The sequence below is a fragment of the Vigna umbellata genome, chromosome 1 (genome assembly GCF_029865625.1).
Source record: "Vigna umbellata cultivar VRB3 chromosome 1, Vumbellata_1.0, whole genome shotgun sequence".
In the NCBI taxonomy this organism is placed as follows: Eukaryota; Viridiplantae; Streptophyta; class Magnoliopsida; order Fabales; family Fabaceae; genus Vigna; species Vigna umbellata.
This window is the reverse complement of record NC_142165.1, coordinates 47211785-47236077: the sequence shown is the minus strand read 5'-3', so window position 1 is coordinate 47236077 and position 24293 is coordinate 47211785. Positions and strand designations below refer to the sequence as shown.

General features: G+C 34.6%; 2 protein-coding genes across 2 annotated transcripts; one reads left to right on the top strand and one right to left on the bottom strand.

Annotated features, from left to right (window-relative positions):
- LOC148205530 (uncharacterized) lies at window positions 1-1358 on the top strand. Its single transcript, XM_088116554.1, has 2 exons — window positions 1-874; window positions 1150-1358. Exons 1-2 carry the CDS (start codon window positions 1-3, stop codon window positions 1188-1190), a joined length of 915 nt encoding a protein of 304 aa, XP_087972680.1. The 3' UTR covers window positions 1191-1358.
- Window positions 1359-13124: 11766 nt separating this feature from the next.
- Window positions 13125-23312, bottom strand: LOC124823237 (phospholipase D zeta 1-like). The gene is made up of 20 exons (XM_047295413.2): window positions 22974-23312; window positions 22023-22124; window positions 21516-21631; window positions 21228-21369; window positions 20723-20890; window positions 19572-19745; window positions 19231-19473; window positions 19043-19159; window positions 18770-18909; window positions 18527-18676; window positions 18126-18282; window positions 17594-18043; window positions 16307-16417; window positions 15746-15892; window positions 15465-15662; window positions 15169-15270; window positions 14963-15094; window positions 14371-14436; window positions 14028-14089; window positions 13125-13926 (listed from the first exon to the last, which is right to left on the bottom strand). Exons 1-20 carry the CDS (start codon window positions 23160-23162, stop codon window positions 13677-13679), a joined length of 3216 nt encoding a protein of 1071 aa, XP_047151369.2. The 5' UTR covers window positions 23163-23312; the 3' UTR covers window positions 13125-13676.
- Between the last annotated feature and the right edge of the window lie 981 nt (window positions 23313-24293).

Genomic DNA, 24293 nt, shown 5'->3' with positions numbered 1-24293 from the left:
ATGATCTTGTCCTGGATAACAAAGGCTCTCTCCCCACAGATTGTTGAAAGTGTCATATATGTTGAAGAGGCCAAGGAATTATGGGATGAACTGAAAGAAAGATTCTCCAAAGGAGATTATTTCAAGATTTCTGACCTGCTACAGGATATACACTCTATCAAACAGGGAGAAAGGGGAGTGAGTCAATACTTTACTGATCTGAAAATCCTATGGGAAGAGTTGGAATTTCTAAGACCCATTCCTAGTTGCACATGTAAAGTTCCCTGTAGTTGTGATCTTTCAAGAATTTCTTTAAAATACAGGGAGATGGAGCATGTAATATGTTTCTTGAAGGGGTTAAACGACTCTTACAGTACAGTCAAGACACAGATCCTCTTAATGGACCCTCTACCCAATATCAATCGGGTTTTCTCTCTCATTATGCAGCAGGAGAGACAAGAGAAACACAGTTCTCCAGAAGTCAAAATTCTGGCAAATACAGCAGATAAGAACAGCCAATGGAAGGGCCAAGGAAGAGGATCTGGTTTTCGTGGCAGAGGAAGGGGCAGAAATCCCAATCATGGGAAACAATGCTCCTTTTGTAACAAGATGAACCACACTATAGATGAATGCTATTCTAAGCATGGATACCCTCCTTGGTACAAGAAGGGTGATAATAACCAAGACAAGAAGACTGACTGGGGCTCTGCAAATGCATGCCAGACCAGCACTGAACCTGAGGGAGTTCAGAGCACACAACAAACAAACAGTGGTAATATTCTTCCCCCTTTCACTGCTGAACAGGTCCAAAAACTACTCAGGATGATGGACAAAATGGACGAACCTCCTCACAAAATTAATCAAGTTCAGAGAAGTGACACTCAACATAAACAAGGTACTCTTTCCTGGATTATAGACACTGGTGCCACAGATCATGTGACACATGATAGAACAAACTTTGTCTCTTTTCATAAAATTAAACCTATTTCAGTAAAACTGCCAAACAATGCTATTTTAACTGCTGAACATGCTGGAACTGTACAATTTTCCAAGGATTTTATTATTTTTAATGTTCTCTATATACCTGAATTTTGCTTCAATTTAATTTCTGTTCAAAGTCTCATTAGAGACTTAGACTGCAGTCTGACTTTTTACTCTAAGACCTGCCAGATAAAGGAGAACCATACATTGAAGATGATTGGATGTGCTAACTCTTGGAAGGGCCTCTATTATCTACAAGCTTTCCCTAAATCTGATCAAAGATATACTGTTAAGACTGCTTTCTCGTTTAAGAACCTTGATGTAAACTTGTGGCACTATAGATTAGGCCACCCTGGAAACAGGGTTATGAAATTCATATGTGAAACTTTTCCCTATGTTAAGGCTGACACTAATACTGTTTGTGACACTTGCCACTATGCTAAGCAACGAAGGTTATCTTTTCCTAAAAGTATTTCTGTCACCACTGATATTTTGAAATTGTTCATTGTGATATTTGGGGTCCTCTTAATACTGTTTCTGTGCATGGCCATAAATATTTTCTCACTGTTGTGGATGATTACAGTAGGCACACATGGATTTTTCTAATGAACAATAAGGGTCAAACTAGGGAGTTACTGCAAAATTTTGTAATCAAAATTAAAAATCAGTTTGACAAATTAATCAAAACCATAAGGTCTGATAACGGACCTGAGTTCAATTGTGAGGATTTTTATAATAAACATGGGATCAATCACCAAAAGAGTTGTGTTGAGACCCCAGAACAAAACTCTGTTGTTGAGAGAAAACACCAACATATTTTAAATGTTGCCCGTGGCCTTCTTTTTCAATCCAATCTACCCAATGCCTACTGGTCTTATGCTGTTGGGCATGCTGTCTATCTTATAAATACCCACCATGATTCTTAACCATAAAACGCCTCATGAACTTCTCTACAAAATACCTCCCACTTATTTAGACCTCAAGACTTTTGGCAGCTTGTGTTTTGCCTCAACCCTTGAAACTAATAGAAGCAAACTCGACCCTAGAGCTAGAAAGGGAATCTTTTTAGGATACAAATATGGTGTGAAAGGCTACATTGTGCTGGACATAAATACCAAGGAGCTTTTTATAAGTAGAAATGTCATTTTTCATGAAAATGTTTTTCCCTACAAAGAGGTGCATGACAGCAGAGCAGAGTGCAATGGTGCAAGGGACAAAGCTGAGACTATAAATGACCTTCTAAAGGACCAGTATCCCACTGGTGATGAAAGGCAGGATGAGTTAGATGCTGCAGATTCTCCTGTGGAGGAACAGCCAGGAGAACAGCTCTCAGAAATTGATGATGACAGTGATAACAGTGATGAAGCAGGAGACAGCCATGAAAGTCAGGAAAACAGAAGGTCTAACAGACCCAGAAGAACTCCTACATACCTAAAAGATTATGTTCATCAGGTGAATCAATCCTCATCTGTTAAAAATTGTTTCAAGACCCCCTACCCTATATCTGATTTGTTGTGCTGTGATAATCTTTCAGATAAACATTTAAAATACAGTATGACTGTTATTGGAACCAAGGAACCAAAATCTTACAGTGAAGCAAAAGGGATGACTGAATGGGTGGAGGCTATGCAGAGAGAAATTAAGGCTCTGCAGGACAATGATACATGGGTTATAACCCAGCTGCCTCCAGGGAAAGCGACAATAGGGTGCAAATGGGTGTATAAAACGAAGTTCAAGGCTGATGGCAGCATTGAAAGGTACAAAGCTCGCCTGGTGGCTAAAGGTTATACCCAACAGGAGGGCATTGACTACCTTGACACCTTTTCCCCTGTTGCCAAGCTCACTACAGTCAGATTACTAATTGCCCTTGCAGCTTCCAACAACTGGTTTCTACATCAACTGGATGTTGATAATGCTTTTCTGCATGGAGACCTTAATGAAGAGGTCTACATGGATCCACCCCCAGGTTTAACAGTACACAATAAAGGACAGGTTTGCAAATTAACCAAATCTTTGTATGGCTTGAAGCAAGCAAGCAGACAATGGTTTGAAAAACTTTCTTCCTTCCTATTAACTGCAAATTTTGTTCAATCTAAATCTGATCATTCCCTATTTACTAGAAAAACACCTACAAGCTTTACTGCTCTCCTTGTATATGTGGATGATATTGTTTTAACAGGGAATTCTATGATGGAAATTAACTCCATAAAAGAGCTTCTCCACAACAGGTTTCGAATAAAGAACCTAGGAGAACTGAAATATTTCTTGGGACTGGAAGTAGCCAGATCTAAAAAGGGCATTCATCTATGTCAAAGAAATATGCCTTAGATATATTGGAGGAAACGGGAATGTTGGGCTGTAAGCCTTCAACTACTCCTTTTCTTAGTGATACAAGCTCTCTATATAAATTGGACAGCTACATGAATGATCCAGGTCCTTACAGAAGGCTAATAGGGAAGTTGCTATATCTTTCAAATACCAGACCTGACCTATGCTTTTCTATTAATTTGCTTAGTCAATTTGTTCAATCACCCACTAACTATCATTATCGGGCCATCCAACATATTCTCAGGTACATTAAATCTAAACCCTCTGAAGGGCTATTTTTCCCAGCTGATTCTCCTATGCAGCTAAAGGCATTCAGTGACTCTGATTGGGCAACATGCCCTAACACCAGAAGATCCACAACAGGGTTCTGTATTTTCCTTGGATCTTCTCTTATTTCCTGGAAATCTAAGAAGCAGAGAACTGTCTCCAGATCCTCTACTGAAGCTGAGTATAGAGCCCTTGCAGCCACTGTATGCGAGATACAGTGGCTCAGTTATCTCCTACAAGATCTTCAAATTGAAGAATCTGGTACTTATACAGTGGCTCAGTTATCTCCTACAGATCTTCAAATTGAAGAATCTGGTACTCCTGCCCTGTATTGTGACAATAAGTCAGCAAGGCACATAGCTCACAACCAGAGCTTTCATGAAAGGACCAAACATATTGAGCTGGACTGCCATGTTGTCCGTGAAAAGATTCAGGAACGTCTTCTCAACCTCCTCCCCGTGCGCTCCGACGAACAGCTGGCTGACATCTTCACGAAGTTTCCCCATCGCGTCAGATTTAAATCCATTCTTCCCAAGCTTGGACTTATGACTATCCACCGTCCAGCTTGAGGGGAGGCTATTGGGAATGAAGTTGGTTACTGTCATAAAGACAGTAACCCCTTTCTGTTTTCAGTTAGTTAGCTTTAATGTTTGTTAGGTTTTACAGTTTTTCCATTGTTGTTCAGGCAAGAGCTCTATAAATAGAGCTCTCTCCTTCTTGTATGTTAAGAATAAGAGATATACAATTACATTCAATCAATATCAGAACAGTTTTTCAAGATTACAGATAATGAGAAAAGGCTAGGTTTTTCTTACCTGTTTTGGCACGCTCTCCATCTTTGTCTTCTTCACCATCGTCAACCGCTGCCTCCGAAGCCATCATCTTGCACCGACAGCACCCGAGGTTGAAGGAGCTTCCAGAACGCTCCGTTCTCTCTCTTCCTGTGCGAATATCACGCAGCTCTGCTTGCGTGGCTTTTCTTTTCAGTATTAAGCCTTTGCGGGTGCTTTTCCAAAATGGGCTGGGCCGCACAATTCATTGCACAGTGCTGGGCCAACTTTAATACAGATCGAACTGCGGTTTCTTTTTGGAGGTGCAGGAGGAAGTTGCCGCAGTTCAAAATGCGGTTTCTCTGTGAAGGGTATTATTGGAATTAAAATATGTTTTGGAGGTGCAGGAAGGATAACGTGAGATGCAGGGAGAATCACTCTTGTATCTTCTCAATTATTTTCGTAGATAAACATAGAATCAGTTACAGGTTATCAACTTTTACATTGTGTAAGTACTAATTCAAATGAAAAAATTATATTGACTCTTTTAAATAGAATAGAAACTAAATAAAAAAGAAATCTGAAAAATCATATCTAAATATTAAGAAGAAAAACTACTAAATGATTTGTAAATTTACATTTTTCTTAACTACTGCAAACTCTTTTGTCTTTTATCTCTTTTAAATTGGGACAGCTTGTCATAATAATTTTTCAAAATTAAAAATAAATAAATAAGGGTGTAAAATTTGAATGTTTTTCATATTTTATTATTATCATAATAATATTTTAACAATAATTTTTTTAATTATTTAGTATTATTTTGTGATTGATTTATATTAATATTTATAATTATTATTATTATTATTAATGAAGTAATTTTGAATTAATCAAAATAATAATGTTGATATGCAGTAAAAAAATGTTGTAATTATCTCTTTTATAATGCGAAAACAGTCCTAAAACTGCGGTCCACAATCTCGTGGGAGTGATGCAGAGGACGTGATAACGAGGGTCATAAATAAGCAATAAAGCACGGACAGAGACGGGACACGTGGCAGTGAACAATCATGTGTGGGGGCGGTGCATGGGCTATCCGTTACCGACTATTGCTGGTGCGGAGTTCCTGGAAGCGGTGCGTAATTTTGAAAATATATTGGAGATAGAAAAGAAAAATATATTTAAATTATGTTTAATCTCAGTTTCTAAATGATACATCATGAAGTATATTATAATAGCACACATCTTTCTATTCATTATGTGATTATTTATTAACATTTAATTTTACATTAAATATTTATATATATTAATGTAAAATTAAAGACAAGATAAATTTAAATTAAACTTAAATTTAATGTTTATATTGTGCATGTTTTAAATGATTATAATAAAAATAATAAATACAGATTAAAACATAACTAGATAAATTATAAACAGTGTATAACAGTGTCTATTAATTTTCCAAACATTATTGTTATATGTAGGGAGGAAACTCTCCCAATCTTTGTTTAGGGTTTGTTTTGGTACATTAGTTTTATATTTATTTAAATTAATTTAAATATATTTTTCTCTTCAATTCTTTTATACATATTTTATAGATAAAATTGAATGAAACTTCAAATTTTCAAAATAAATAATATCTTAAATACGATAATTAATTCTAACAATATTATCTTAAATTTACAATATTATTTTAAAAAATAAATTTTATGTTGATTTAATTTTATAAAATTAATATGTAAAATTTACATTCATTTATATATATATTGTAAATTCATTTTATTTTTAATCTTTTAATTGATTCCACCGTTACATTTTAGAAAATTGGTGAAATTTTAAACAAAATTTATTAATATTAACAAGTTTTCAAAACATTACAAAGATAAATAAATTATACTTAAATATCACAACAAGAAAAATTATGATTCTCCTAACGACATCAAATTAAACCTCCTAAATTCTTAAAATTAATAAAGGGCCTTTGGGCCTTATGTGGGACATCCAGACCCATCAAATCAAAGGCACATGATCTTAGCAGGGTTTTTCTCCTAAGTCAGCTTTTCACTTTGACAACTTTTTCTTCTCTCTCTAAAAATTCATCTTCTAAATATTGTTCTGTCTTCTCTCTAAAATACCATCATGTTGAATGAACCTTCAATTTTTGAATAGGTGTGCTCAAACGTTCACCGCGTCAAGGGCTCCGTAACGGACCGAACGAGTTCTTGTTCCAACCGATAAATCACTTTCTCCTTTTCTCCACCGTTTTTAGCACCTAGGGCATTGCTATTTTACTAAATGCATGCCACTAGAAGTGTTCTACTTCAAATTTATGGTAATTTTTAGCCTAAAAAGCTAATTCTATCACATTGGGTGATTTATAAGGTGTCTTTGAATTTTGCTGTGAGGAGCACTATTTAGATCATCCCTGTCAAGTAAACTGTGAAGTTTTCTAGATAAGGGGAGCTAATTATTTTGTATGAATTTATTTTATACAAATATATGCAGGTTGAACGTGGCAATTATGGTTGTAAGTGTCTTTTTTGAAATTAATCTGTTTTGGTTGAAATTGTTCTGGTTGGAGGGTTTGGAGTAAGGGCTCTGTGATAGCATGTATATGGGCAAATACTGTTTAAGGTTACTGAGGGGAAGGGTATATAATTGGGTATTTGATGTTAGAACACTGTAGGACAGTTTTAATAACTTAAATAATTAAATCATAACTGTTAAAAGCCTTTCTTTGTTGGTAGGATAGAGGGGACTTAAAAACCTGAGTTGGTACATCCCTGATCATAGAGCAGCCCTGGCCTGGTCCAGTACGTTGTGACTAGTCATATGTGCTAGCGCTGAAGGTGAGTCTGATGCGTTCAGACATCTGAACCCTTTCTGGTGACCAATTGGGGGAAAGTAAGATCTCTAATATGATGAAAATTAGACAAGTAGTTTACCAAATAACCATATATATATATATATATATATATATATATATATATATATATATATATATATATATATATATATGAACCTAAAGTGGTGCATGGAGGGGATCTCACTCATTTTTCTTCTTCTGCTTAGATTGATTGATGTTGTTTGACTGCCAGGATGTATGTATGGTGTTGTTGAGTGGTTGTAAAGCATATGAATGTGAACTACAATGATGTAATTGAGTATGAAGTGGACATCTCAGGGTGAGATGATTGAAAGTGATGTGTGGGGCTGTTGTTGTTGTTCTGCATAATTGTATGGAGCTTTGAACTGGTATGTATATCCCTACACTCGAAGCACTGTTCATGCTCAAATAGATGAGAACAATGTAACTGGTGAGAGTAGAGGGAGGTTCTCGTCTATAGTCTTAGAGTTTAGACATAGACAGATGCGGGATTTACCTTGTATAGTGTTGGGGAGTGCCAGCTAAACTACGCAAGTGCAAATACGACCAATAATTCGACAGTTATACCAATCCGGATGAGTCGTGTGAGTGTTTGAGTCATGGTTTAAAGTGGTATGCCTTGATTGTTCTTTATATGTAGCTAAGCACGATGATATTTATTGATTGAACTATATGATTACTACTTGTTTATCTAGCTCAACCTTGCTTTCTTTGTTGTGTGCTGCTTGTGTATGTTTTCCTTTGCGATGATCATCCACTTAGATGGGAGCAGATGTTGTTGAGGAGGTTCCTTTGTAGCAAGAGTTGGAGGATGCTGATGATGTAGTATAGTATTTTTAGGATTTCTAAATTTAAGTTGGTGTTATTTTGAAGTACTCTAAACTGTTTAAGTTTTAAATTCTGTCCTTTTGTGATGACTGTAATATTAGTTACTGAACTACTATTATACTCTGATTGTTCTCTTTATTGAAATATGAACGCCTAAAATTATATGATTGTAGTTATTATATATTTGGGATGCCACATCTTCAACGTTTCATAAAAAGTTGGAACGAATGGAAGAAGATAATGTAACAAACAAATTTCCAGTCTTAATAAATGTATAAACGAAGAAAAATTGAAGCTTTGGTAAACATAAAAGTTTGCACACATGTTGACTCCATTAGTGTAGACGAACACACTCTCTGCGAGATGTTTAATGTTTTCTTTAAATTTAAATATTAGTTAATAAATATAAATATTTATTTATAATGATTTTGTTTGTAGGCACAGGAACTTAGTACACGGTACGTCAATATTCAACTAACGCGTATAAAAAGATATCAATCAATTCATGAGTGAAAGATCCTTGCACATGGCCGTTTTGCAATATATTTTTTTTAATGTCATCAATTTACTATATATATATATATATATATATATATATATATATATATATATATATATATATATATATTAGTAAAATAACATTTTTGTTTTACTTAGAAGATCATGTGACTAGACTTTCCTGAGCTAGGTCTAAGATTTATTAATACCTCACAATTCAGCTTCTAAAGGAAGAAAAGACTTTTGAATTGATGTTGATTTGTGGTTAGCTGTGAAAGGAAAATTTAGAAGTTAGAGATATGAATGCAACCAATAAAATCATGAAGTAACACAAACGTCTTCTAATCACTGTCACGATATAGTGGAGATTAATCACGGCAGACAATTACTTTCATCTTACAAAAAACAAATTCATCTAAAAGAATTATTGGTATTAAGTGTTAATATTATGACGTGGTTATAAAATGTTAATAAATAATTAAATATCGTCTGAACAAAAAAAATATATTAAGCTTTAAAAGTATATGTTTTGATTATTAGTCTCATCTTCTATTATTGTTTCTCCTTGTAAATTCTATTATCATCTTTTATGAATAAGATTTTGTGGTGTATGAATGAATATAAAGTATGGTATTTCCATGATAATAATGATCGAGATGGATGATCTGAAACTTTGCACTAACTTTTGTGAGTGGAACTTCCAGAAAGAAGAACAGGAAGACATTGTGCATTCACATGTTGTGGTGATGGGTGTGTTGAAAGAGGAGACAGATGTGGGGAAGTTTGGTAGCAAGAATAGGATATTGGTATCTGTTAAGCCATGAATTGGTGGAGAAATTGAAATTAGTGAACTGAAAGGTACACCGTATTATAGCTTCATTTAATGATTGGTGTGCTAAAGTCTCTCGTGTAAAATGTGAAACATGTAAATTCTTTAATCATTCTTCAACTTCCTCATTACCATGCGTAACGTTTAAACAGATGGTCAAACACATTACGTGTCAACCTTCTTCATAATTACTTCTTTATTTCTCATTATTAATCTATCTTCACATGCTTTTCAAATATTATAATCAGTTTAAGATGTAAAGAATAAAACATTTTTCCATCACATTTTTTTATTGTGATTATTTGACGGTAATATTAAATCTTTGATAAAGGTTAGAATATTCATCTACTTTTTTCTTCGAATATCAAACTCTTTTTCAAGGATATTTATTTTCTTTTGTTTTAATATTTCTGTTATAGATTACATTACGTCATTCGTCCATTTTTGTAAGAAAATATCAAAGTAGTTCTCTTTCTTTCTGTATCTCAATTTAGGTTTTATTTTAAAAACTGTGATGCAATGAAGTTCATTTTATTAATATTATATCAACATTCTTAAAGAGGTGCATGTGTTACGCTATGTTTTCTATAAATTCTTGTATTATTGTTTATTTTTTTGTAAATTTCACGTGTCAAAGTTAACGTCGTATCACGAAAATGATAATACAAAGTAATACTGACAATAACACTATTACATCAGGTATCATTATCTTAGTTTCATCATTGTTTTTTACTTTTGTCTCCATTCACTCATAAACTTTTTTTTTAAAGTTAATCAATTTCATTTTTATCTAAATTCAAACAAAATTTATTTTTTATATAAATATTTTTATTAAAATTGATATTTTTTTTAAATATTTTTAACAAAATTAAGTTTATTTTATATTTTATATATTTAATTTTATTAATAGCCGTTTTAAAGTTGTTAATAGAAAAAAGTTTAAAATTAGTTTCAACTAACAAATATCATATACTTGTTTTTCAATTGCATTTTGTAAAATGAAATAAATTTTTTAATTTTTTTCAAATCTTTTAATAATTGTATATTTTTAAAATGTGTAAAATTTAATAAATTATGGGATACAATTCTGTCTAAAAAACACGGTTGCTACTCGAGCATTAGTGTAACATCCCAAAAATACAGTGTAAAACCATATAATAGAATAATCACATATTAACAATATTACAGATCAGTTCTATACAGAATGAGATACTATTATGGCCGAACGAACTTACATAATAACAATGAATTTAAAACGTACGCTAGCTACCACTAGACCGAACGGTGTACAAAATAGCTTATACCGAATGGTCTTACAACATATAAAGCTACTAATAGACCGAACGTCCCTAAGGTTCGATCTTCACTTCTGTCGCGTCTTTCAATACTTCTTCCAGCAGCTCTTCTCCTTCTGCTCACATCCACACGGATGATCATTGCAACAGGACAACGACAGGACGCACAACACAGACAAAAATAAGAAACAGGGTAAACTTATGTAATTTAATTTATTCAATCACAACATACAACATTCATAACAAAACCAACAACGACCACATCATAATTCATACATCCATGCATGCAAATAACGATCACATGACTCTGACTGTCCGAACTGTATGAATCCTATGTAGCTACGACGTTCGTGCACTCGGGTGATGTAGTAACTGGGATACCCTCAACAACTGCCACCCGAGGTTGATCCGTTCCGTCCAAGTTAACCTTATGGACTAGGACCTCCTGCCATTCCCACACATGACTTACTCCTCTCTACATGAGAACGAGTAATCATGGAATATCAGGATGAACGCCCGCTAAGCTTTGCCCACATTCATACTTTACCAATCAATAACCACTTTCTGAGATATTCTCCTCCGGAATACTCGTTCATAATCAATTATTTCATACACATCACATCTCAATTTTTCCTCATACTTAATCATCCATACATTCAAATGAAATAAGATCATACGCTCTTATCATAGCCCAAGTACGACTGAAATAACGCTTCTTAGAAACTAACCAGACTGAGCGCTACTCATCTACTTTAATAAACAAACTCCTAAGAGTTCAAACCGAACGCCACGAAGCCTAGGTCGAGTACTAAGACTCTAGGCCAAACACCTTTTAAAGACCAACACTGACTTATACTAAATAATAATACTGATGAGAAACTATGAATTAACGAACGCTATCTAGTTTGAATAAAGACTCTGATTCTAAGCACAGTAATACTATATTACAAAAAACAAGACCCATCGCTTGGTTTAACTAAACTGTTCAGGAAGTCTAAAGGAGAATTACACTTAGGCTGATCACTCATATTTACATTCTAATATTATAACACGCTCGTTATTACCGTAATTCCTTGTGTAAGAGAACCTAATATAGACGGACTCTCAAAGGGGAATGGAATGGTTAATACGAACTCTCGGTAAAAGTTGAACAAATCCTATGTAGTATTATAGGAAAACTCTTAGATTCTATCCCCAAAACATGAGACTCAGGTAAGACCATGTACTCCCAAGAAGAACCGAACGCTCGTTAACAACTCTCGACCATACTATCACCTTTACTCAGACTACCACAGTTTGAATATCAAGGCCTATCTCAACTCAATTCACAACATGCATCATTCATCCATCCACACGTCCAAACAAGCAGTACACACATATCTCATATTCATCAAATAATCAAACAGCATGCAACCATGCCAACGTTCAAACAAGAATTTAATCAAATTATATAAGCTTCCCTTACCTTTATACGTAACCGAATGCTCAAACGAAGCAGAATAAAGCTTCCCTCTACCAAAGAAATAACGTTCGAGACTCCCGTTTTAGGAGCACTGAACCAAACAGAAAAACCAGAAACACTCAGAATTATACTATCCTATCAGGCGACCAGAAATAAAGAGTTGCATGTGAGAATGAACGAACGTGCTTAAAGAGAAGGAAACTCACCAGCTCAGAATCACAAACCGATCGGTTTAAATGGAAGCTCTTGACGCCGGGAGTGTTCCAGCGGTGCCTGAGAGGTGATTGGAAGAAGAAATGATGAGGTTTTCTTAGAGAGAAGGAGGAGATTTTAGAGAGAAGAAGGAGAAAATGGTTTCAGCAGGGTGGGGAAGAAGAAACATGCAGAGAAGTGGCACGACATTTGAAATTTTGCCTTAAATACTGTCGTCGCCAAAAACGAACGACCACTCCCTTACAGCCACCTATTCTCCACTAACTGAGACGCTCACTCACTTCTTGGCACATGGATCCCACTACTTGAAATTTTGAATGTGTTTTAATGGAGTCTGACAACTAGCAGTTGAGAAACTGTTAGAGGAGATAACCAAAAGAGCCACACAACAGTCACGTTACCTAAAGAACTATGTGGTATGTCCAACAAGTGGTATGTCCAACAACCAATAAAAAGGAAAATTCGATTAAGAAGGAATGATTGAAATTATTATTATATTTTCTTTTATTGTTATTTGCACATTATTAGTATTGCAAGACAGGGACCAAGTGCATATATAAGACACTGTAATAGAAAAGGGACAATAATATTAAAGTATTTTTTCCTTCTCTGAAATTTTCTCTATGACTTAGCAACATGTTACATTATAAAAAACCTAATAAGAGGGTTCCTCAATCATACTTATACCTCCTTACAATGTGAATTTCCATCTTAGATTCTTGTGCTAAGTTTTTTCATTTTTTTTTCATTTTTCTAACAACACAATTATTTTATTGAGAATAATCCAAAATAAACAAGCAATTGCAATACTTATTAATAACCTTAAGAAAAGAATCATCTTACATTAAAAAAAAATCCCAGGACAATTGAAGAAGAATATATATACAATTTCCTTCACAATGAACGAAGGATGTATCCCGTAAAAGAAAAAAAAAGAATCAGTACTGCACATATGAAGGTTGCACGGCATATTGCCAGCAATTCTTCTGGTGATTTGAAAACAACATTGTATCCTTTCTCTTTCAGTTTTCTTTTCCATTGGGTTCAATCTTTAGCTCTGATGAGTCTTTAGATGAAGGATTAACACTGAAGATACAATATCAATCAATCACGAGTCCAATCTACTTAAAGAATTGACATCATTTTGAACCTCAAGGAACGATGCTTAACTTTGTCATCTCATCTCTATTTAAAGTAAGAATTAGACTCGTTTGTATTCCCAACAAATTCCTTTCACTCCAAGCCTAACTTCCACATTTCCTTCTAAGCAGCACCCTCAAAGCAATTGGTAGTTCTCTCTTTACATGAAATCTCCCCTTTTTGAGTCTCCAAACTACCATACTCAATGATAGACTTGAGGAGCAACATAAAACTCACTCTCCATAACAGCTGGTCTTAGATCTTCCTCACGCATGAACTCCAAAGGAAAGGAAACAAGGTGTCCCTTCACAGACTTCAACCTATCTATCGGGTCTATTGTTTTGATTTCTCCATTCTCATGACAGACCAACTTATCAGGGGCTATTCCCATATCTATGGTGGTATGACCAAGTTTTTCTTTCAACTGAACCATGCTTTGCCGAAGTGCAGCTCTGCATATTATTGTAAGTTTCTTACTTAATAAGAAAGGATAAAACAATAGCAAAAAGGGGATAATCACAGACCCTAGAAGAAACGGGGAAAATCCACATACCTTGAGTGTATTTCATCGTTGGGAATGCAAGCAAAGACCTCATGGTATATACTAGCATTTTCCTGTCACAAGTGTAGGAGTTTACATTACTATTGGAGAAGAAACTCAAATAACGTGTGTTCATCCAAAAACAAAGTCAACATGTGACTGTATCATGTTTGTTGAAGAATATTGTTTGTCAAGTTGAAAAATGAGCTCAGTTATTAAAATATAGGGGCTTAAAGGAAATCAAATTTTTAACATCTTGACTGGTTACGATGTTGTTGATAAATAATGCTCCCGTTAAAGTCTTGAATCACTGTCGAAAAGAGGAAAAACACAAACCAGTCAGACAAAATCTAACCTTTGCAGTTGCTGACCACAAGTCCTTGTAGGTTGTATCTACCACCGGATCACTGATTTTACTGATCTGTTACGAGAAAGAGAATATTAAGAGGGCCTCATCAAGTAATGCAAACAGACGAACATATCTATTGTCGTAACAGACAAACAGGAAAATGATGGTTACATAGTCAGTATGGTTGCTCATGGAAATTATAGTTGAGAAAACTAGATAAACAGTAAGAAAAGCAAGAAGTAAATAAACTGAGCTATTTGCCAATTATTTTAATGGAGTCAACTACAAGTGTGTAGCACATGGTTGTGTGAGCCAATGCAATGGCTTTTCCCTCTATGACTAATAATGAAGCTGCTAATGCAACTTCATCATCTCATAGTTTTACACAAGTGTACGAGATGCAACATTTTAGTCATTGCACCGAGCACGTTTATAATTTTGTTCATCAAACCAACAATAAAAAATAAAATAAAAAACAAGGTGCCATATTGTTCCAAACTTGTTTATTCTTCCCGTTAATCAATGGCAGACAGTGCCTGGCAGAGTCTGTGTTGCTGAGATATAGCATAAAAACCCAAATTTTATCATTTTTACTAACCTCTCCGCTATGAAGACCAAGGTGCTCAGACCATAAGGAGCAGCGGAGGCTATAGGAAAATTTTCCAGCCTGCCATGGGTTTCCATTCATCAAAGACTCAACATATTCTTTATCTTCTATAAGCACTCCAATCTGGTTGATGAAAATTATTACAATTAGATAAGAAACAGCTGATTAAAGAGACAAAAAGCAGATATCAATTGCACCTCAGAGTCTCTTAAACCAAGCAAACTGCGGTCATTTATATTAGATGATCCAATAAAAGATACACGATCATCAATTATCATCAATTTACTGTGCACATACACCTGCAGATATGGGAAATATTCATTAAACAAGAAAAATATGTGCTGTTAAATCATTATTATAAAAGCTAAAAGTTGTGTACTACATCTAAGACATCCAAACTTTTAATGAACTCTCCAGGGCCCAAAGAAAAATGCTTGATGAGACAATTGTAAACTTTTGGTAAAATCAAAAGATGTCTCAATATATATTATACCTGACTTGTAGCCACAGGACCATTTTCATAGAGTCTACCATGAGATCGTAAACCATAGAAAGAAATATAATCATGACTCTTAGGACCAAGTATAGTTTCAAGACTGTATAGTATCGAGTGCTTTTCTCTAGAAATCGTTCTATACTGCCAATGTGTTAAGGCTCTCACAGTAGCAGCACCACCATCATCTAGACCACCCTGTTAATAGTTCACAACGGAAAACGATTAAAGACTACACCAAAGGCGGATTTCTTTTATAAAAAAATGGCAAGTGAATTTACCTGGAAGCCAGGTAAGAGGGGAATCACTACTATAACTCGAAAATCTTTCTGTTCTTTGTGAGCTTGCAAGATACGCCTATATAAAGCTTCCAAAATACGGTTCTGTATTGTGTCATCCCCTGATAGACCTGATATGAAAAATTGGTTCTGAATGGAAACAAAATGAGAAAGACAAAAAGGGGGAAATGGGTACACTGTAAGAAACCACTATGATATACGTACACTGTAAGAAACCAATAAAGCAGAACTTAATACTTATCACAGACCTAGTATTGCCATAAGGTATTTTTTGTATGAAGGATTTGCATTCTTGAAGTGCAGTTCGTTAAAATAATACCCAAATACTATTTTTTTAAATGACTTGGAGATCAAGAATTTATTTATATCATGACTTTGGATCTTGATCTTATTTGAAAATTATCAACCAACCCAGTATAAAAACTGGAAAATTAATACCTGAAATACTAATGTATTTAACACATAATAACCCCAAAGGCCAAATATCTTAAGATACTCAAAGGAAAAGTGTACAAAAATAGGAGTTCCTCAAAATTAACTTACCTCAATGTAGATAAAATGTTTTGCTTTTTCAATAAGGGAACAATATGCCGTGTGAATGCTTTCTTCGGGCTGACTTGTTCCAGCAGACCACTGGCTGACACTTCTGATTACCTGTGGATTTCATATCCATCATCCAAGGTTGTGGCAGATAAATCATTATGTAAATTTATATTGACATAAATTGATAGTTCCCAAACTAAGAACCAATATGTTAGGGATGGAGAGTTTAGGAGTGAAGGAATAAAACATTAAATGCCTAACTGCCTTAACTGCTTTAGCAGTTAGGAAGAGCGGGGTTATTGGTTGTATAAATAGCAAATAATCAATTGTAGTGGGGGTCGATTGTTTTGATTGTAGTCTAACCGGGTTTGTCATCCTAAGGAGGGAGGTTAGGCTCTCTAGAGGGAGGTTATGCTCCCAAACCCAGTCCTTGTAAAGAGATTCGTTTACGGTGAATAATAGCAAAACTCATTCTTTCATTTCTGTTTCTATCTTTTGAGTGTTTTCTTGTTAGGTTCCAAACCTAGGAACCTAACACAATATCTAATGGTAGATTCTGTTAATATGACCAATTTTCAGTACATGTAAATATAATCATATCGCAAATCCAAACAGAAACACCGTCTGAATTCTTCCCAGAATTATTGTAGGAGCAAAATTTTGCAAAGTTTATACCCTAGTATTAATCGTACGATTTTTTTATAAAATTTTTATACTCGCGATTGCATGTGGCATATCATCCATAAAATAATTATGCTTCACACCGGTGTAAACTTTTTTCCCTTGTAAAGAGAATTTACCGCATGTGATAGTTATGATCATATATTGGTATAATTTGCTACTAATAACTACTAGATTCGTACTTTAAAAGTCCTAGTAGATTGTTCTAATAAAGAGTGATAGGATATGGAGAGTCTATGAGAGAAAGAAAAGAGGGAATGAGGAGGTTAGAAGAGTAAATGAGGCGTAACTGTAATAACAGTTAGTGGCGGGAAAAGGGAGCTCTTATAAAGAGCTGGGACACTCTTGTAAGTTGTAATAGTTTAGTTTTTAAATTCTTTCTTTGTATAGACAGGACGCATTTATCCTGTGGAGGGGAACTTGGCTCCCTTGGAGGCTTTGAGTGTATAGTTTGGAGGAATAATAACCAAATTACTCAGTTTTACTATCTTTTCTTGTGTGGTGTGTCAGTGAAGAGTTTAGATAGATTTCTTACCAAGAAACCTATCAAAGAGAAACTAATTGTTCTACGAAAGAGAAGCTAATTATTCAAGCATCATGACTAACCTGGCAATGACAGGTGATGCGTGGACCAACTTGTCCATACTCCAAAGTTGTGTCATCATTGGTGCCTTCAGGTGCTTCCCACCAATCATCTAGAACATCGACAAAAGATTGTGCTCCCAAGTGTAAAGGAACAACTTCATCTTCACAACCTTTCGTCTGATTGTCTGAAAGTAGAGTTTCGTCTTCCATCAATGGAGAAATTTCACTAAAATTTGTATGATCTCCATTTGAAGTAACAATTCCATCAGCTTCTTGCGGTAAAAGTAGTGGTATATCTTGCACTGGAGACTCTGAAGAAAATGAATTTTGCCGGACAGTTTCTTTCCTTTTGTCTTCATCTTTCTTTTCTTCAATGTCTATCTCTCTGCTTCTTCCCATGTAATGAGGAAGGACCATGTGATGGTGAGGCATGAGTAGAGGAATTTTATGTTCATTTGGAGCTTTGGTTCTCTATGATAAGATTCGCCATGTAAGATAGGGCGGATACAATAATAAAAAGAAAATATTTAAGAAATAACATAATTTTGTATACCTTAGCATGGTTCCAACGTTGGACAAAATGTCGAGCAATGTCACGACAGGGAGGTCCCCAAAGAGCACAATGGACATCATGCCACGGCATACGGGGATATTTCTTGCGATTCAATTCATCTCTCATGGTGTCTTCCCATGAATTTGGCTCAGATTCCCTATCAACGTACAAAAATTACAGAAAATCATATAACAATAATACTATAAACTTAGTATAGCACCAACCAAGTCTTTGATGCCATCACTCAACAGCAACAGCGAAGGCTCACACATGTCTAAAAGCATTACAACAGACCCTAGAGTGTTAAGGAACTTGGACTTTTTCTTCTAGTAACATATTTAAGCACTGCTTCAACAAATTCTCCACGTTTTTTTGAATAATCAAAATTGGAAAAGAAATACCTTGGGTTGTAGTAGTCCTTTCCAGGCCATATTACAGAAGGGCAGTCACCCACTTTATGTTCAGGTGTGTCATACCGACCAAAGCATAAATCTAATCCTCCAATATAGCAAATCTTGTAATCAATAATTACAAGTTTTTCATGGTGCGACCTATAACAAAACCAAAATTAGTCATTATATATACCCCAAAAAGGTCCACCTAAGATGATATTCAAACTTCCTTTATTAAATAATAGTACATACCATAAATACACACGAGCAGCGAAATGATCTGGATAGCGCAATACCTTCACATTCTCATGAATTTTTAGCAGTCTTCTCATACTGTACGAGCTGTTGATTTTCAAAGCTAAAGAAACCTCCTTGTAGAGAAGCACGTAGATCTGCAGAATCATTTAATGGCATAAGCATAATTCTATTTGTTATATAATTCAATCTTTTAAAGAATTCAACCTCCAGACTTTGACAAATGCAAACAAAATGGACTATATTGACGAGAATTGAATGTGTGTGTACCTGAACCCCTTGCTTAGCCTTTTCTTCTAGTAAGGAATCTAACCGAGAGGTAGAAAAACTATCAAAAGGTCGCCTCAGATATAGCTCTGGGCATAGCCACCAGCCCGTGATGAAGATCTGCAGCCATTTTTCATTCTCTTGTAATTAAAAACTGAATTAGGAAGCCAAAACAACTTATATATATGTACCTCTGACTTTGCATCTTGAATTGAAGTAGCAATAGCTTCAAAGGCAGCATGTCCATCAACAAACCATTGGGCTTGGCTCCCATCTTCAGTCAAGCCTCTTATGGGAGCAAAGGAACCAAAGCGATGAGGGGAACACCAACCTTCAAGTGGTCTCAGACTAGATTCATTTATTGCAGCAACCCAAGCTTTTACTTTAGGAGTACTGGTAGTTCTCAACAATATGCTCCTATTTCCACTAGTAACCTATTAATAATTCCAAACAATTTCTAATAAATTTTGGGAGCAAAAGCATTTCTAATCTTGAAGGTCAAAAAGACTCCCTAAGAGACAATTTTTACTACCTTGAATGAATAACGCAAAGGATTGCGTCCTTTTATAGGATCAGCCAAATATGCTTTGGTCCCTCCAGCTCCATCAGAGGAAGGGAGGATATCAAAAATAATTATATCGAGTGGTTTGTTGCTGAAGGGATCATCCAAGAGGGCCAAAAACCCAGGTTTCAAAACAGCCCATACCTGCAGACAACAATTTCTAGATTACAATTAGGATTACATGAAAAAGAAAAAAAGTTGTAAGAGACCAGATATAACCATAAAGAGGCATTTCAACATATGGAAGGTATGATATATTTTAAATTTGTCCCTAATTTAAGATTGTGTTTAAACATGTAAAATTACAATCCATTAATGTTAATGAATTTGATAGGTCACAGAACACCCCAAAGAATAAAAAAATCTTGGACATTTAAATGTATAAGCATAATATAATGACAGAAAAATTCAATTTTTCTTTTGACCACACCCATCACTTTTGTCCCCATTACAGACATTATTGATGCAGAAAAATCCAGGAGTACACTTTTGGAAGGATACATTTATGATAAACCTAAAATACTCCTCTAAGGTTGACTAAGAAATCAGATACTCTCTGTATAAGAAATACTCAATAGCCTAAATTAATCAAACAGCTTCAAACATGTACACTAAAGATCTACAGTCCTAATAACATAGAATCCACAAACAAAAGGATGAAAACCCCAACTACCAGGATGAAATCCTCTAGCAAAAATCAAATCAAAATCCTAAAAGCGGAAACTACCAACCCAAGTTACATCTTTTATGTTTCTGGTATGGAAAATGATATGCCTGACTAGCATTGGAGCATTCAGCCATAAAAATTAATAAAGCAAAAGATGTGGAAGCAGATATTCATAGAGGTTGGAATTGACTATGTTTCTCAGAAAAATGTAATGTTATATCCAAAGACGATTGAAAACAAGAAGACAAGTACTCAAGAGATGAAGGCTTGAAAAATTTATATCCAGAGATCACTGAAAAGTTTTGTAGTTAGTGCTAAAACATAAGAGGAAGTACTAAATCCACATGTTAGATTATTTCAGTCCACAACTGTACCTGCATCTTACTTCTCGATAGTATGCAACCATAAAAACTAAACTAGCTATTATCACCAAAAATAAACTTCATAACCAAACCTTCTTCCAGCTGTTATTACAACAACGAAACCAATTACACGGGAAACATGATACGTCCAACTCCTGTGAAATATTTGACAAATGCTTCACCATTACATATCCCTCTTTCAGTTTTGGACCATACTCCTGTATAAAGGATAGCTTGGAGACTTCCAAAAACCTGCAGACCTATAATCCAAAACCATATGTTACAAAAGATAATTTAGCTCTGGAGAAGTCACATTAGGGGATGGTAAAAGTTCCCTAGTTATACATAGAAGTTTAGAAGAAACTGAAGGAAAAACAGATTTATGGTTCATAAATTCTCTCAAAGTAGGCACAGGTCTTGAACTAGACAAGAGAAGATAACGAAAAACAGTTTCATCATGTAAACCAATTTATACATAAATACATACATAAAACGTAATGCTATCAATTAGCAACATCGCCTACATTTATCAGATTGTCTGCTAAGCATTATCTAAATAAATCCATAAAATGTCAACTTCGAAGCTTCATTTGTTACCTCTTGAGAATTCACAATATCCAAGTTTTCTAAAAAATGGTTCAAATAACCCTGCATTGCGACTTTGGCTCTATCTGCAATTGACTGCTGCCCTCCTAGTGATGGACGAATTATTGGTAGAGCAGCAACGGATGGAACATATCTTTACAAAAGACTAAATTAATGAGTACGGGAGCGCATTGAAAATAGTAGAGAAACACACTTTTATGATCCCAATAACAATTCTATTTTGAATTACTTAAACCATTACCTTCAGGGTATTGGTTAGCATTTAGCAAATTAAAATACCTGTTTTTAACACTGTCTTCATGAAGTAAAGGCACAGCTCCATCATCAGGTTCTTCATCTTCATGCTCTATTACCGTTTGATCTGCTATTCCCAAGTTTTGGAGCCATTCTTTCAACTTCACGAGTTGTATTAAGATAGAAATTAGGCTGAATCATATATATCAAATATAATGAAGGAAACACCTCAAGTTCAAGTTCATTAGTATAATTAGAATCACAACATCTAAAATATTGTCTTCTTTGATGTTTGATATAGCTCCGTCCAACAATGACAAAGCTACTGAAAACTAAAGAGAACAATATTTCAAATGCAATGACTTTAATTATGTCAATAAGTAGACTTGAGGGTGGAGCAAAAACTAAACTATTGGCAATATGTATTCTCACTTAATAGCAAATGAATAACATATAAGAATCAGGTATTGGAACGTAAACGTGAATGTGTTAGATTAAGGAGGTACTAAAGATTAAATGAAAGAAACAACCCTGCAAAATTAAAGAGCAAACCTGTTCTTGCCTGTCATGGAAATCTTCAATTATTGCACGTTTTCGCAGACAGAACTGTAAATAAAGAAGTTGTGACGCCTTCTTCACTAGACGCCAATTAAACTGCAAAATACAAATGTAACAGTTACTCAGACATTATAGTTTGGATGTTGGATTGGAATTTGGAACTACACTTCACATCATAATTCAATACATAAAAAGCTTAGAGTCTACGTCCCAAAGAGATATAAATGATTCAGGTGTAAAGTGTAAATAACTGGCATTCATATTATTTATGAATAACTGAAATTGATTAGAAGGTATACACGTAAAGACACGCTGATTGACAGCTATACATGTTAAAATCCAGACCGACTACTAGGTGGTAAACATAAATAAATAATATTTTACCACTAAATGAATTGTGCAAAATACTTAAAAGAATGAATAACACTATATAAAAATATTTTACAATGCCTTTCAACCACAAATCACCATATATATATACATTAAATTTACTAACATATGTAATAACCTCCTTAAAAGTTGCCTAGAAAACTCATATTTGAATAAGAAAAATAATGAACAAATAATAATTTGTTATTACAGTTCTCTTCAGAATTCTTAACATCTTCCAATTGTAGCAGAGTACAACTAAAGTAATTAAAACGGATGCATCCATCCAAATGGATTCAGCAAGTGGCAATAGAAACAGAAACGACCCAATTGAAGATCATTTGGAAAAACAAAACAAAACCAGAGATGTTCATTCGTCTGTCCCACTCAAATTCGCCAAATAACATTGGACAGCTGAAAGAATAATAATATTCATGAGATCACAAGTGCCATGGTGGTCAATAACTTGGACCACAAGCTTAAAAACCGTGAAAAGAAATCGACAAGTCAAAATCTTTTGTACATAAAAAGTGAGATGAAAACTAGAAAAAAGCAAATGAGTATGTGAGTCTGTGCCTGTTTGTACTGCAACTGAATGGTATAAGAAAGGAGTATTGAGCTAATGTCTCCGGTGTCTGGCCTCGACACGGAAACGACGGTGGCTTTCGGCAACTCGTCGAAAATCCACACCGTTTCGCCGCATCGCCTGAAGGAATAAGAAGTTGACAATGCTTCCGACGGTGGAATCAGCGGCTCGGACGACATGGGAAAATGTGGGAGACAGCAGCTAATTCCCAGGTTGAGTTCAAAACACCGTACTTTGTTTAATGAAGAAAAGACAACGGTGTTGCGGGTTTTATACTTTATGTCAGAGGTTTGCCGTTTCTTCACTTTCCGTATGGGTAACTAAGGAATATCTCTTCCTATATTAAATTTTGGAAAGTAAGAGATAGGTTTGTTTAAATGGCTGAATCTTCAGATAGAAAAGAAAATTAAATAAATTTATTTTACAAATTTGAATAATTTACGGAGAAATATTTTTCATTTTTTCCACAGTAAGTATTTACAACACCCTTGAGTTTGATGGAGTAAGAAAAGCAACGGAAACCATATAAGACGGAGTAGCAACAAAATCTGATGTTGCAACTGAAAAAAGAACAAAGCTCTAACAGAAATTTGGGAATTTTTTGCATACTATAAAACATAAAGTTTAAAAATGAAAGGCCAAAACTTTGTATGTTTCTGATTAAGCCCCTGAAAGAGTTAGTATGATTTAACTTTTTGTCCAATAATGGAGAAGTGAAGAAAATTGGTATATTCTTGAGTTTGGAAGGGAATATCCAAGTTTTGATGCTTGTGAGTGAGTATATGCCAAAATGGCTTATGATTGGTATTGTTTAATAATAACAAATTGAAGCTAATAATTAGGGATCAACAGCATCTAATTGATTCTATATTCTACAATAAAGGAGCCAAGTCAAAATCCAAAAATAGGATTGAAGCTTATTTATAAATTGCGGCGGCCAGTTATTCATAGGATGAAAATAGATTTGGAAATCATATGATATTTTGGTTTGTGTTTTCCACCGGCATCATAATATATTAACAACTTTTTTATATTAGACTATGTTGTTATTTTATTTATTTTATTTTATTAATTTTATATTTAAAATGAATCAATTATAAACTATGATATAAATTAGAGTTGTCGATCACAATCCATGGGTCAATTCGGTTCATTATGGATTTGAGTCAGATTGAATTTGAAAAAATTATATTTTTTTTATGCTGGTCAGATTTTAACCCGACTCATACGGATTAAACTCATGGTGGATCGGGTTGATCCACCATCCTACCTACCTAATTTTATTTTAATTTTATAAACAACTATTTATT